We start from the raw sequence: 13,522 nt of genomic DNA on the forward strand, positions 1-13,522 counted from the left end.
CGGAGCGAGCAGCTGCGGGATTGCACCCTGCGGATTAGGGATTACGTTGATTCAGCAGATTGCCCGGTGCAAGTCTGAGAGAGATTACACCAGCAGAGTTAAGAATACCCCTGTGCTGCGGTAAGCCGTGGTTTAAGTAGAGCAAATTAACTCAATACAAAATTAAACGCACCCAAAAAGAAAAAAAGAGAGAGAGAGAAAAAAGGAAGTAAACCAACCCAAGGTTAAGAATGTGCTTTAAATGGACAAAATAAATGGGACTGGAATTCAGGTTTTGAGTTATCCACCCAATGCTGTAATAGGAACCAGCTCTCTGGATAAATCTTAAAAAATCTAAATCAGTGTAATGAACACCAGTTACATTTCATTCCTGATGACTACCATGTAAAAGTAAATATCTAAACTCTCACGATAAACATTTTTTAGTAACTCAACATTATTTAAGAGACACCAGTCAATTTGGTTCTGTCACCATGTGCTAAACTGTCTTCTTGTACACGAGTTTGTAACAGGGATTTTTAGAGTTGTGATTGCTGGATCTGAGGTTACTGACACTGGGGAGCTGACATTGTGGGGTCACTACATCTGCCACTGAGGTATGAGTAAAAATTAACCACGCAGTGAGAACCTTTAAATTGCATTAATTTCAGTTGATTCCTTACAAGAGTTGATGAAACTTGGAAGCAAAAGTGCCACAGAAGAAATCAGTAAGCACACAGACTGAAAGAATAGTGTTGTGGGGTTTTTTTCCCAAGCTTGATAGTGATTTTTTTTTAATGTGTCTTGCAAAATTTATTAATTCCCCCCACATAAGCACACACAGGCTCCAGACTGGAATCTCTATCTCAAAATTACGAATTTGTAGTTATATTTGACAGAAGCTCAACTTTGTAGCTTTGCCAATGTCTATATGAATATCTCATACAGTAGAACTGGGGTTTCTGATGGGAATTTGCAGTCGGTTGCAAACTGCTTAGGAAATTATAGGAATGAGAAGTGTCCCCTTAAAGTCACTGTAATGTCTCAAGTTGCAATTTCAACACCATGTCAAGAGTTTTAGGCTGCTGTTGTAGTACATAATTAATCCTAGGCATCAAAACGTAAACCTAAATTTTTGCTGTAGGCATTTCTAAGACAAGAGGACTCAGTCATTTGTTGTCATTTCAGAAAACTGCAATGGAAAGAATTTTAAACAACTGTAGTCAAAAAAATTAACCTGTAAGACAAAGCACACTGAGATTTGTGAGCTATTTATGACCTGCCTTTGCTTCTGCCTTTTGTTAGAATTCCCTCACGTTGTGGCTGTCCCATCCTAAAAGAAACTTTCAGGGTGTAAATTTGAGCAACACATTGTCCTTATACAGATTTGTTGTAACATCTCACCTTGAATTCTTCCTTAGAGAGATCCTCATTTGTTTCAGGCAGTTTGATGGATTTTTTTCTGACACCTGATGATTTTCTGTGCTCAGATCAGTTATGAGCTTCAGATGGGGAGGGCATGAGAAGTTATACCTAGATATAACAGAGAAAAAACAGACTCCTTTTAACAAGACTTCAGGACAGGTCGTGGCTCTTGGAGAAAATAAGAGGTGTAGGTTACTAACTGCTTGACAGATACCAAGGACATATCTCAGAAGGAAGGTTATATTTAATTAGCTCACTAAGCAATTTTTGAAACCTTTTCTGTTCACTGTTTTCACAACACAAATATTTGAGCTCAATATTGGGGCAGAATGAGATTTTACTTTTTTTTTTAATTATTTTTAAAAAGTACACATAATGCAGTAAAATCTCATTCTTTATGATGGCTGTAAGACGCAAAACTTAATCTAAATGTGTATTTGAAATAGCCACATGACCAAAATGATCTTTAATTTGTGGGAGTGTTTATATAGAGATTAATTTGAAGAATGTTTGAATAACAAAGAACCATAAAACAAAGCCCAAATCACTATTCAGGGCTTGCTTTTTCTCTGCCTGTGCTCACTAAGACATACAGTTACATTCTTTGGGGGGATACAGCATCTCATGGATGCTTGGGCCAGCTAACCAGTAAAAGTACCCAAACCCAAGAGGCAAAGCAGATTCTGATTTAAATATATGGGGAGTAAAGCACACAGGTTCATTTAAAGACAAACCCAGTGAGTTCAAAACGTTTGTTCCAATATATCTCAGTAGGCACAGGTGACTTAAATGTATAAACTGTAACATTTCCAACAAGGTACAGCTGCTGTTAGTGCCAGTTTAGATGGCAAAGATGTGGGGGAAAGGATAGAACTGATCTGAAGCTTTTCTTTAACGAGCTGGCACAGAGCAAAATAGGCTGTATTTTAAATTTCAGGTTAAAATGCTCCAACTGGATACACAGAGTAACTTTTCAGGAGCTCCCAAGATGTATGCAAGATACACAGTTGAGCACTCATACAACTGGATCTGTAGTTTCTGTGAGCATAGGCTACATCTGCCTCTTAAGAGGAAGACAGTTTGGAAAGTGGAAGGTAGAAGCACAAATGATCTTTGTGTTTCTAGTATGAACTCAGTGCACAGATAGGTTTAGGCAAGTTGGAATAGAGTTTAGCAACAATTTCTGTGGTAGTATTTCCTTTTCTTTAAATATATCATCCTATTTCTAATGAGATAGGGACTCCAATCTGTTCTTTTTAGGACACTTATACATACTTGAACCTCTTTTCAGAGTGCAGCACCCCAGAGAAAAACTCAAAAGTACATGACTACCTAATGATTTATTTCCTCTTCAGTCTTTAAAAAAAAAAAAAAAGCCACAACTGTGAATGCTGTCAGCAACATCTCCCCGGAAAGTCAGCTGTAGACCCAAATTGTGATACTTATTTTCAGAACTTAAAACATAGAATTATGCAGACACACAGACATCTTGGATTGGTGAGGAAGTATTTTCACCCCCCCCCCCCTTTGCCACCCCCTATTTCTTTGAATATGCAGGCAACAAAGTTTGAAAATAGAGAACTAGTGGTCCCGTGGGCTTCCTCAGGCTGCCTTGTCTGCAGTCAGCCTGTAAACAACGTGTGGTACCCGTCACAGTGAGAACTAGTCCAAGCAGTGAGGAGTGGCACAGCACACCCCTTTAACACACTGATGCAGCAGAAAACCTCAGCTTCCCCATGGGATTTTCTGCCAGATCACTGGATTTAAGCATCTCCTGAAAAAAGTTTAACTTACACCCGGCGCAGCAGCAGAGGCAGTGAGGTGCATACTGATAGTAAGATGAAGGAAAGGAGATGAGAGATCTCCTTTTTGCAGTAGCAAAACTAAAGTTATTCTGTTAATTCAAGGACTCCTATCCTAATTAAATCTGGTACAGGAGCTAGTCTGAAATTTAGGTGATATATCCTGTTTATATTTTCTGTTATGAGCGCTATTGGATATTTACCACTTTGTGGAACTTCCTGGGAAAAGGGAGACTAAATTAACAAGGACTGCTTGCTCCAATTAGATACAAATTTAAATCAGATTTTTGACTGCTGTGTAAAATATATTTATGATGCAATTTGTGTGAGTTAGACTATGTGAATATTTTGAATTCAGCAATAAACTGTAGTGCTGGTAACGCTAGAAAAACATGCAAGTGATTCTGTGAGCATAATGGGGTGTTCCCCTATTCTGTGCTTGGCCTCTGCAAGGATGTTTGTCTTTGCTGTAACCTCACCCACATTGCACTGTATGTAAATGTGAAGCCTTTTTCACAGCACATAAAATCCAGATCTCAACTGCAGGAGAAACCTATCTGCAGGATGATTTATTTCTTTTAAAGCCAGGATTTTAGTTCTGAAGTGACTCCTGTTCATCTGTCTCTTTGTGCAATGTTAATTGTTCTCGTTGTGCACACAAAGGTTGTGTATCTGAGGCAGCTCAAGAGGACGCCTTTGGGTGGGGACCTTGCTGTTACAGCCCAGTGTGACAGGCAACTGCCATTTCAGATTTTCGTGTATGGAGAGGACACTTGAAAACTAGAGAAGCCACCTGAGGTCCCATGAAAACCAGAACTGTCTGCTCATAAAGTAAGTACAAATGCATTATACCTTCTGAAATGGGCCTCTGCAGAAAGTTGGGTTTCTGTTACTGAAAGCTGAAGGATAGGCAATTATTCCTTGTAAAGCTGAGAATTTTATTTGATCATTTAATGGGAAAAAGATTCTTCCTTCCAATATAAAGCAGTTTGCTTAAATAATTGCTTTACGTACACTTTAAAGTATAATTAAGAAAAAAGAGCAAACATGGAAAAAATAAGATGATCTATTGCATTAGGCTTAAACATAACCTATTTGGTACAGTAAACCTTGACTATACCTAACAAGAAAACACAATATAGCAAGGCTAGGTGGTTATAGAGTTGGCATATCTACAGAATAAGTTTCTTTTAGCATTGTCAGGTGAAGATTGGTTTCTGTCCAGGCAGAGAGTTTCTATTCCAGATTTTAAAGATCATTGTACAAGCCTTGACCTTGCTGAGTTCTGATAAATTCACAGCCTGTATTACTAATTCCACCTGACATCCAGACATGAGAAACACTCAACTGGAACACACAGACTCTCAGTGAGAAATGACAAATTGGGAAGTTCTTGTTTGTGGAATGCAAGAATTCTACCACCAAGGCCTTACCTGACTGAATAATCACCACTCTGAGGACTGGGTCAGTTGTGTGCACTGTCTTTCAAGGTGCAAACACCAATCTAATGAGCTGGCCAGAAACAATCAATTAGATTGCCTAAATGCACAGGTATGGCAATTCCAAATAAGCGTGGCAGTTTGAAAAAAGCATTCATTGTTTCAATATGCTTTAGTGTGAATTTGGTTTTACTCTGCCTTTAGGGATTCACTGAACTGGATAGCAGAGCTGAATGTTTGCCATTAACTGTGAATTAATGGAGCTCACATCTGACAGTACCTCGCTGTCACAGTGCAGCAGACGTCTTTGCAGCAACACTAAGTTGCATTCCAATAGCTGTCTCTTCAGGGGAAAAAGTCACCAGGTTTAAAAATGACATGCTCAACTTCCATGTTTGTCTTCAGGTGCTGTTTTAGAAGAGTAGCCTCTGACCAAGAATAAAAATTGTTGTCGGAATAATATGCGAACAGGTAATTTCTTCCAAGTCTTTACCTGGAAACACATACATGTATAATTAGAATTCATTAATATTGCCTTGAATTTGGGAGCTGCCCCTGGGATTGTCACAACTGCTCTGTAGAGCTCCCATCCCTTACTACAGTTCACCTGCTGACGGTACAGATTCTGTAAGGGGATGTTTGCTTTGATCAATCCGAACGTTTCACACTTTGTGACTGATTAGCATACAGTCCAAAGTTGCTTATAAGTGAGGAAGCATCAGCCCCCTTTTATCTTCTGTCAACATTCCCCACTCCTCCCCCTTTCCTTTTTTGTGTTAGCAGACTTCAGGGTTAGACAGTCCAGTATTTTAGCCTCTGGACTAGGCAAGACAGCTGAGTCAACATGTGGATTATCAAGGCTGGCTTGGCTCTTGGAGAGTTAAGGTGGTGTTGAGCCTGAATTTGTTTTTTTAATAGCTAGGACAGTCAGGTTACAAAAGTTTAAATGCAAACAGACGAGATAGTTTAGGGACACAGCACTGTACCAGCTACCAGGAAGAAAATTAACTCTGTCCCAGCTGAAACCAGGACATGTGCATGTCCTCAAAAAGAATAATTAAGAATAAGTGTATTTAGAGCCTGCTATTACCCCAGCCAGTTTGAAGTATTGATAGTCTAGCATTAAGAAAGAACAACCTTGTTTTATTCCTCTTTGCTTCTCCTTCCACCAAATTCAACTTTTTTTAAAAATAACTTTGTGTCCTACTTCTCTTTAATCTCTCACATACAAATACATACATATATATTATGTACAACATACATAGAGCTCTGTTAATTTAAAAGCTAAATCTTTTGTATTTTTTTAATCTCCAATCATCACTTGACTTGTTAAACTTTTCTATCTTGATTATGGAGTCTGAATGTAATATACATTTGACTTTCAAAGCACACAATTTGCATTTTTAGATTAATATAATGTATTGACCTACCTCATGAAAAATCATAACACATTCACCAATGCTAATGTAATTGGGTTTTGGCTTGTACTGAACCCCTTCTGATTCTCCAGTATACTCTTTTGCATCATTGACTATAAATTTAGAGGGATAAACTGGTGCTTTCACACCTTCCTATCTATAAATACAGAACTGTGGCTCTGAAATTTGCTGCAAGATACTCTATTTCAGTACAGTAGGTATGGAGTACAATAATATCTATTTTTGTGTTACGATTTTCTAGTAATAATGTTTTCTAGTGTTGAGCATCCTGAATTTTCTTTTATTGCCTCTTGTAATTCTGACATCTACTTTATACTGTATTACTCTGATAATTTCACTAAGTAGTAACAAAGTATTGATAAACAAAATAGAACTAATGAAAAGCACAACAGGATGGAAAAAGGGGCACCTGATCTAGATGGACATAGAGGTTTCTTCATCACTTGTAAAATTAAGGTTACCATTTTTCCCTCAGGACTAGAAAAAGTCTATCTCTGGAAAGAAATAGCCCATAGAAAAATTGTCTGTAATTACAATCAAAAAGGTTTCAAAGGCTCCCCGGGCACTTTTTGTTCTCTCTCTCTGCCTCTCTCACATTCTCTAACAGGCCTAAGACAGAGTGCCTGAGGTATTTTGCCAGAACAGAAATGCCTGGTTGTGCTGCAGAGCTGGTCCTTAATACAGAGATCACACCTGAACAGGGATCACTCTCCCAGGTGTCCCGAGGCCTGGGTGACTCGAGGCATTGAGGTTTCCTCAGGACTGTACCACTGTGCCAGTGTGAGACAGGTCCACTTCTGCCTAAAGATGAAGAAAAGAAATAGAACCTTAAGGCAGGATTTTAAGGAGGTTAACAAATTCTCATTAATTCTCACGAGAACTTCTTTGCAACCTTTCCATCAGCTGTGTAAAAGAATTTTTTTGGGGGGGGTCTACCTTCTATCATCTTGCTTTTCCATCTGGTAGAATTTCAACAGTTAACTCTCTCAGACACTTGATAGAGTTGAGAGCACGTTGAGAGTTTTGTTTTTCTCAGTTGATTCTTATAATTGTATGGATATCCTGATACACTGTTCATGTGTTCAGTACCCTCTCTTCATTTGACAGAGGATTCAATTGAATTACACTCTCACAGAAGGTCCACTGTTAGGTTTGAATAGACTAAAATCAAGTAATTTGTAGTTCTTGTTTAAAAACCTCCTCGTTTTAATTCTGTGCCCATTTTATTCCTATTGCAATTGTACTGTTAGTCTTCTAATAGTGAACTTGCAGGAAATGAATTGCCAGTAGACAAGCACAGAAAGCTTCGGAGTTAAAGTAAATTTCCATTTAACTTCTAACGAGGTAGGGCAGAACACACATTTCTGTGCAACAAGGTCAAACATGAACAATCTTTCCAGCCTTTCTTCTCCCTCCTCCAGCTCCCTCATTTATCTGCACACAGGCAAAAAGGTCCAGTTCCCATTTGGATGCGCTTGGATAAGAGGAACATGACACTGAATTCCTGTTGGGCACTGGGGTTTAACTGCCTTCACCTTAAAATAACAGAAGGACTTGACTCACACTCCTACATCAGTATGCCATCACAGAAATGGAAGAATATGTGGAAAAAAAGGGAGAATGGAATTGCTGGAGATTGTCTCGAGGATAGCAGGATACACAATGGTTTTGTTGCAGAGTTAGAAGTAGCTAAGCCTCTCTCCTACTCTTAGAAAAGTCAGTTTTATTTTACATACAGAGCTGTAGAAACTCCCTCTAGGGTAGGATTTCTTATGGCCACACTTCTCACTTTTTTTCTGCAGGAATAAAGGGGAACCCTAACTCTTTTTCCTGAAGAACAAACAAGAAAACTAAACTCTTGATTACTCTTAACACTGTATTTTGTATAGAACATGTCTTCTATACATAAATAGTGAGACAGCAGAGTTCTTATTTTCAGAGCTTCTGGGAGAAATAACAGCAAGAACACTTAAAGAGTGAGGTAACACATGATTCTCACCCTTGTGATGTCAGAAGACTGCTCTATTTTTGTTTTGATCGAGATACTGTGGTTTCATAAGATGGAAGAAATATATAAAAATATATATGCATATATATAAAATGAATTACACATTTAATAATGTGTCATAAATATATGCAGTCCATCTTCCAAATTTAGACTGCTTTCAGAAAGAGTGAAGTGGTACAGTTAAAAATGCTTTTGGAGCATAAAATGGTCAACTGCTGCTACGAGTGCCAACATTAGTGTCCTGTATGGGGGTGTTATTAGAATTCCTAATTATGTTTAACACACTAGCAATTCATCCAAGAAGCCTACTGAGTCAGGACAAAGCCTTTCTGAGGTCTGTGGAGATTACATTGTACCACGTAAGTGACCCTTGGCAGGCTGTCTCCTCCTCTGGTCATTAAGAACTGGGGTGGGAAAACCTGACGGTGTCCAAGTGGGCTGTGATTCAGCTCTTAACACAGCCCTGAGCAGTCTCAGAATGTGCTGGCCCACACCTGTGACTATTCTGGGTGCACCTGTACTGGCTGAGCCTCTCACAGAAGGTAGTTAAGCTAAAGATAGTTTGTGCCAGTGGAACAGGACAAACCAGACTCCCCACAGGTCATCGTGTGGTCACTGTGCTCGGCACGGCGAAGGAAGTAACGGAGAGTTCAGAAGTTCCTCTCACTGCCAGAGAAAGTTTGATTTATTTATCTAATTTAGGTGTTTCACATGTGATATGGTGATAAATTAGTGATCTTTTCCACATATTGTTACATGAAACAGTTGTGCAGGACAGTGCTGTGTGTTGCTGGCCTGGAGGGCAAGGCCAACACCTTTTCTGTTCATAGGGTGGTTTTGTTTGTGTGAGGGTTTGTTTTGGTGTTTTTCTGGTTTTGAAGTCTCTATTTTTCTCAGTGTTTTTTTTGGTCTTATTTTTAAGATCATGAAGAACTCTGTGGCACCAGTTATGGATCTTTTTGTCTAAATGGAGGGATTTGTTATATGATTCCTACTGTATCCAGTCCATTCTGCAGGTCAGTGAAACTGAAGTTTGTGTGTCTAAGTATTGGACAGTAGCTGTCTAAAGACTATGTCTCCATTTTGTTTCTTTAGGAAATCACTGTTAAAATGTTATCTAAAAGAAAATATCTATTACCTATTACTTTCCAAGCTTGCAGAGCCATGACAATATGAGACAAATAATTGTGTATACTTGGTTTATACTTGCTTGGCAGGTGCAACAGCACTCAGTTACGTATGCATTCAGGATGATGTCTATATTTAGAGCCACGTCTCTTCCCTCATTACAATACAGAAAGAACAAAATACCCTTTGCCTCATGGAATATAGACTGTAGGAAAGGCATTCAGAAAGGCAAAGTACATTCCCAGTCTTTCTTACAGATGAATGATATTACAAACATTTTTGTAACATAAAATGGCCTACCATGAACAAAACAAAGAGGCACAAAAAATAATATGATCTTTTAAGGGGGAAAAAAAAAAAGACTGTAATTCAAGACTTACTGTGTTGTCTGAATTTTGCTGAAATATTCAGCTTTCCAGTGACAGCCAAAGACTACCTGAAAAAGAAACATGAAGGCAGCAAATACAGATACTCCCTACATCATTCCATAACAGAACCATTCTTCTCTCTGAAGCCCATTTAGCACACTGGAAAAGTAGCACTTCCTGGTTTTGCATGTGGATACATTTCCTGCATGAATACAACCCTATCTTTTTATTTTCTCATTTACCAAGACATAAGATGCTAAATGAAATTCTCATTTTTCATGGTTCATTTACTAATTCTGAGTTATCATTCATCAAAATAAATTATGATTGATTTAATGGGTTTACTTAACAAAATAACAGGCATTCAGACAAATATTACATACACTTAAGGATATTACCTTTTTTGCTTCTATGGCAACTTCTGCTCCCTCTTCCATCTTGAGCTATAACTAATGATAACTGGATAAAACAGTTGAAGAAGGGAACAAAATCTGTTCCCAGATGCCTAATTAAAATATCTCTTTGTTTTGTTTGGGACAGTTCAATTTAAACACTTGAGCTCAAGCATGTAAACTCATTTAGTTAGATGAGGAGAAAAGAGACAGTTTTGTGATAAATGCTCATTGAAAAATATACACAGCAGATCACTGTCATTGTCCAGTGTCACAATGAATCACATCCAGAAGGGAGACTAGAGCTCCAAAGTGCTGGATGATGGTGATTTATTCTCTGCTAAACCTTGCAAGCTTGTGTGATAGAAAATGAATACCACACACACAAAAAGTGAAACATTTTGAAATACATGCTGTTTTTTTTTTTTCTGGAAGGAATCCCATATTACTGATATTAAAATACTTAAATGAAAAATGAATGGTTAAACTAAATAGCATCGGTTACACAATTTCGAAGCCCCTTCTCAACTATTGCTAGACTGCGTAACAAGGAAGGATGTATTTGATGCAATAACTATAAATATGAAGTAACAAATCCTCAGAACAATTCATCCTTCAGGAGCACAAACTAGTCAGCATAGATAATTTCCACTTTAACAGCTCCAAATGAAGTCATTTGCAGTTCAGGTGCTATAGGATTTTATAATCTGCTGAAGCAGAAAAGCAACATCTTAAGAGCATTTCTGTTATACTCAGGCAATCTTACTGCATTTAAATTATTTTTTTTTCTGTATCTAGCGATTGATTATGAAGTTAGATGGTTTAAATAGCAGCATTCTATTTAAGCATGTCCTCATTCTAAGCATGTTCCTTAATCAGTCAGAGAAGGCTAATTATAGATGAGAAAGGTTTTGTTTACACACAGATATCTTAGTAATCAGCAGTGATGTGAATAGAAACAACAGAAAAAATGCATCACGATTCAGCAGAATTCAGGAAATATTTGGTGCTTTGGAACTTCAAGACTGGCATCATCACATGGTTGCACAAAGTTTCTTTGATGGAGGTTTCTGCCAAATCCCACCCAAAGCTCCCAAGTGTTCTCAAATGATCATCTCCCACCAAAAGAAAACTCAAATCACTTTTAGACTCAAAGGCTGGATGACTGATAGTTAAAAGGGGGAGATGGAGAAAGAACAGCCTAACAAACTGTAAAAATACCTTGAAACACATTTGCCTTGACATGCTACTTAGTTACACCAATGTGTTGTGCTAAACATAGTCCAGATTACCCAATGCAACGTCATTGGAAGTAATTTCGCCACAAAACTAAGGAAAATACATCAGTCATTAGAAATATGTGGTTTTATGCATGCTAAAAAATTAAGAGCCACCGTTTACCTTTGGAATTTAAGTTATTTTAATCATTCAGAAATGGACATATACAAGGTAGAGATTTAATAGAAACAAACATTAATTGACTCCCCCTTCCTGTGCAACATTAGCAGATTTTAAATACAGCTGATGTGTGCTGAAACATGAAGTTGCTCAGCTGCCATCCTCCCTCACTGCTTTCCTAACAATGAGTTAACGTTCTCAGCAGCAAAAGGCACACCTGGCACCATAAACCAGATGAGCTTCAAACCCAGGAACACTTAAATGTACTAAATAAACAGGCAGCAGGACAGAGAAGGATGGAAAAGCAGCTGCCTCAGGTGTCTCAGGAACCACAAGGCTGAAAGCATTTGCCTCAGCACCTGATGGCAGCTGTCCCAGAAGCATTAATTAATGCGGGGCAGAACAAGGTGAAGATTTTGTTTTCTGAGGGGGAGCTCTGGTACTTCCATTTTTTTCTTACACTTGGCAGATTTCTGAGAGCATTCTTCTGTGTTTCAAACAAAATACAGATGGCATAAGACCACACAAACATAGCTCCTCTGCTTCGGAGGGCAGTACACACAAAATCAACAGTGAATGCTCTCCTTATCTTATGTCTTTGTAAACTATTAGCAATCAGAATTACAACTGGAGATATGGCAAATCTTGCCACATAAACACATAGTTAAGGGAGTTCTAGGGAAAAATAATCAATTCTTTCAACTTCTCTCCAGTAGGAGCATTTTCTTTTACTCTCTTTGTATATGAAGTCATCTTCAGAGTAACAGTTTTGAAACTCCCCTCAATGCAAAAATTTTTAAAAACCTGCTTAGGGCTTCCAATTAACTTTGCTATTGTTTATTCACTTTGGCTTGAAATTCTTTTTCATACTTACTAGATGTCCTTACAGTGTATGGATTAAGACAACTTTTAGGAGCCTGCTACAGACTGAAGATTATGGTGCTTTTGAAGCTCTCAGCCATGTAATCTGAGTTACATTGACAAGCAGATAGTTTTTCAGCTTTTTCTGCTTAGAGCTTTGTATTTCCATGCAAGTAATTTTGATACCAAGAAGCACCGGGGATTTTTCTGACTAAAGGAAGACTAAACGAAAACTGAAGTCAACACCCTTACAGTGTAATGCAGTGCAATGAGAATCCAGGTGCATATTTGACTCAAACTCTACTTCCATTTTTAAAGTCTGTCAGATACTTCCTTATGTTGCCCACTTGGGAGTCTGGCAGAGAAAGAAACCTCACCTTGTTCCTATATCCCACAGGCAGAGGACCCCTTGCACAGCCCCATGAAAAAAACAGCAGTAGTGCCTCCTGTTATTGCAAGACCTTCATGCTTCTGTTTTAGTTACTACTCAGATTTTAGGGGAGCAATAGAATTGCAGACTCACCCAATGCAGTCTATTTACTTCCACTTTGTACTGATGCTGACACAGGTGGTTTGGATTAATATCCTATGCTGAAAGACTCTCTGGATTTCTTTACCTCTGCTAGTGTTTTGTCTGTAGCACAGCTCCTGTAGTATGTTTGTATACAACAGTTTGAGGCTGGCTCATCTCGTCTGACAGGAGGCGTGGGTGTGTGTGCATGTGTGTGCAGGCACCTAGGAGAGCACAAATCTGGATGCTTTCTGAAAATGGGAGGTTTCAGTCACAGATTTCCCTCAAACATCGAAGGCTGCTGTATTTCCACTCTGATTGAATTAGAAATTCTAATTTCTTAGAGGGGGGAAAGACCTCTTTTCCATTTTAAAAATCAAGTTTGGGATGCTACATAGTAGGACCATTTAGGCAACACAGAGCACGTGCTGAGGCAGCAGACTCACAGCATGGAGGTGATGTTCTGCAGCAGCTACACCTCGCCTAGGGAGCACAAGACTTAATGAGTCTTATGCTCTTAGTCCAGCCTAGAACCTGGCTGCTCTGGTTTTGCCCCAGTTTATTCAAGTGCAGATGCACCAGTGCCTGCCCTATTAACAGCTGCTCCTAACCCGGGCTCTACTTTTAGGCATCCGTTACAAACAAGATAAACTAGGAGTTTATCTTAAAAGCTGCTGGCTTTTGAGGCTGTGTCTAGTAAGGCTGACTACCTCTAGAAGGCATGAGATAGATACCATGGATTATGTTCATGGCCCACATGCTTGTTAGACAC

General features: G+C 38.7%; 1 protein-coding gene across 7 annotated transcripts in view; it reads left to right on the forward strand.

The window, feature by feature from the left end:
• Positions 1-13,522, forward strand: part of NRG4 (neuregulin 4) — a 49,657-nt gene that overhangs the window by 23,955 nt on the left and 12,180 nt on the right. For 3 of the 7 annotated variants that reach the window (XM_027657644.1, XM_027657646.1, XM_027657645.1), the window contains exon 2: positions 9,015-9,108. In XM_027657644.1, the coding sequence (XP_027513445.1) occupies positions 9,015-9,108 (94 nt within the window). Of the gene's footprint in view, positions 1-6; positions 121-3,869; positions 4,038-5,050; positions 5,117-9,014; positions 9,109-13,522 lie in introns of those variants that run through there. The other 4 variants (XM_027657648.1, XM_027657649.1, XM_027657647.1 and 1 more) reach the window with 4 other exon arrangements.

This window comes from Corapipo altera, unplaced genomic scaffold (genome assembly GCF_003945725.1).
Source record: "Corapipo altera isolate COAL_440 unplaced genomic scaffold, ASM394572v1 308, whole genome shotgun sequence".
In the NCBI taxonomy this organism is placed as follows: Eukaryota; Metazoa; Chordata; class Aves; order Passeriformes; family Pipridae; genus Corapipo; species Corapipo altera.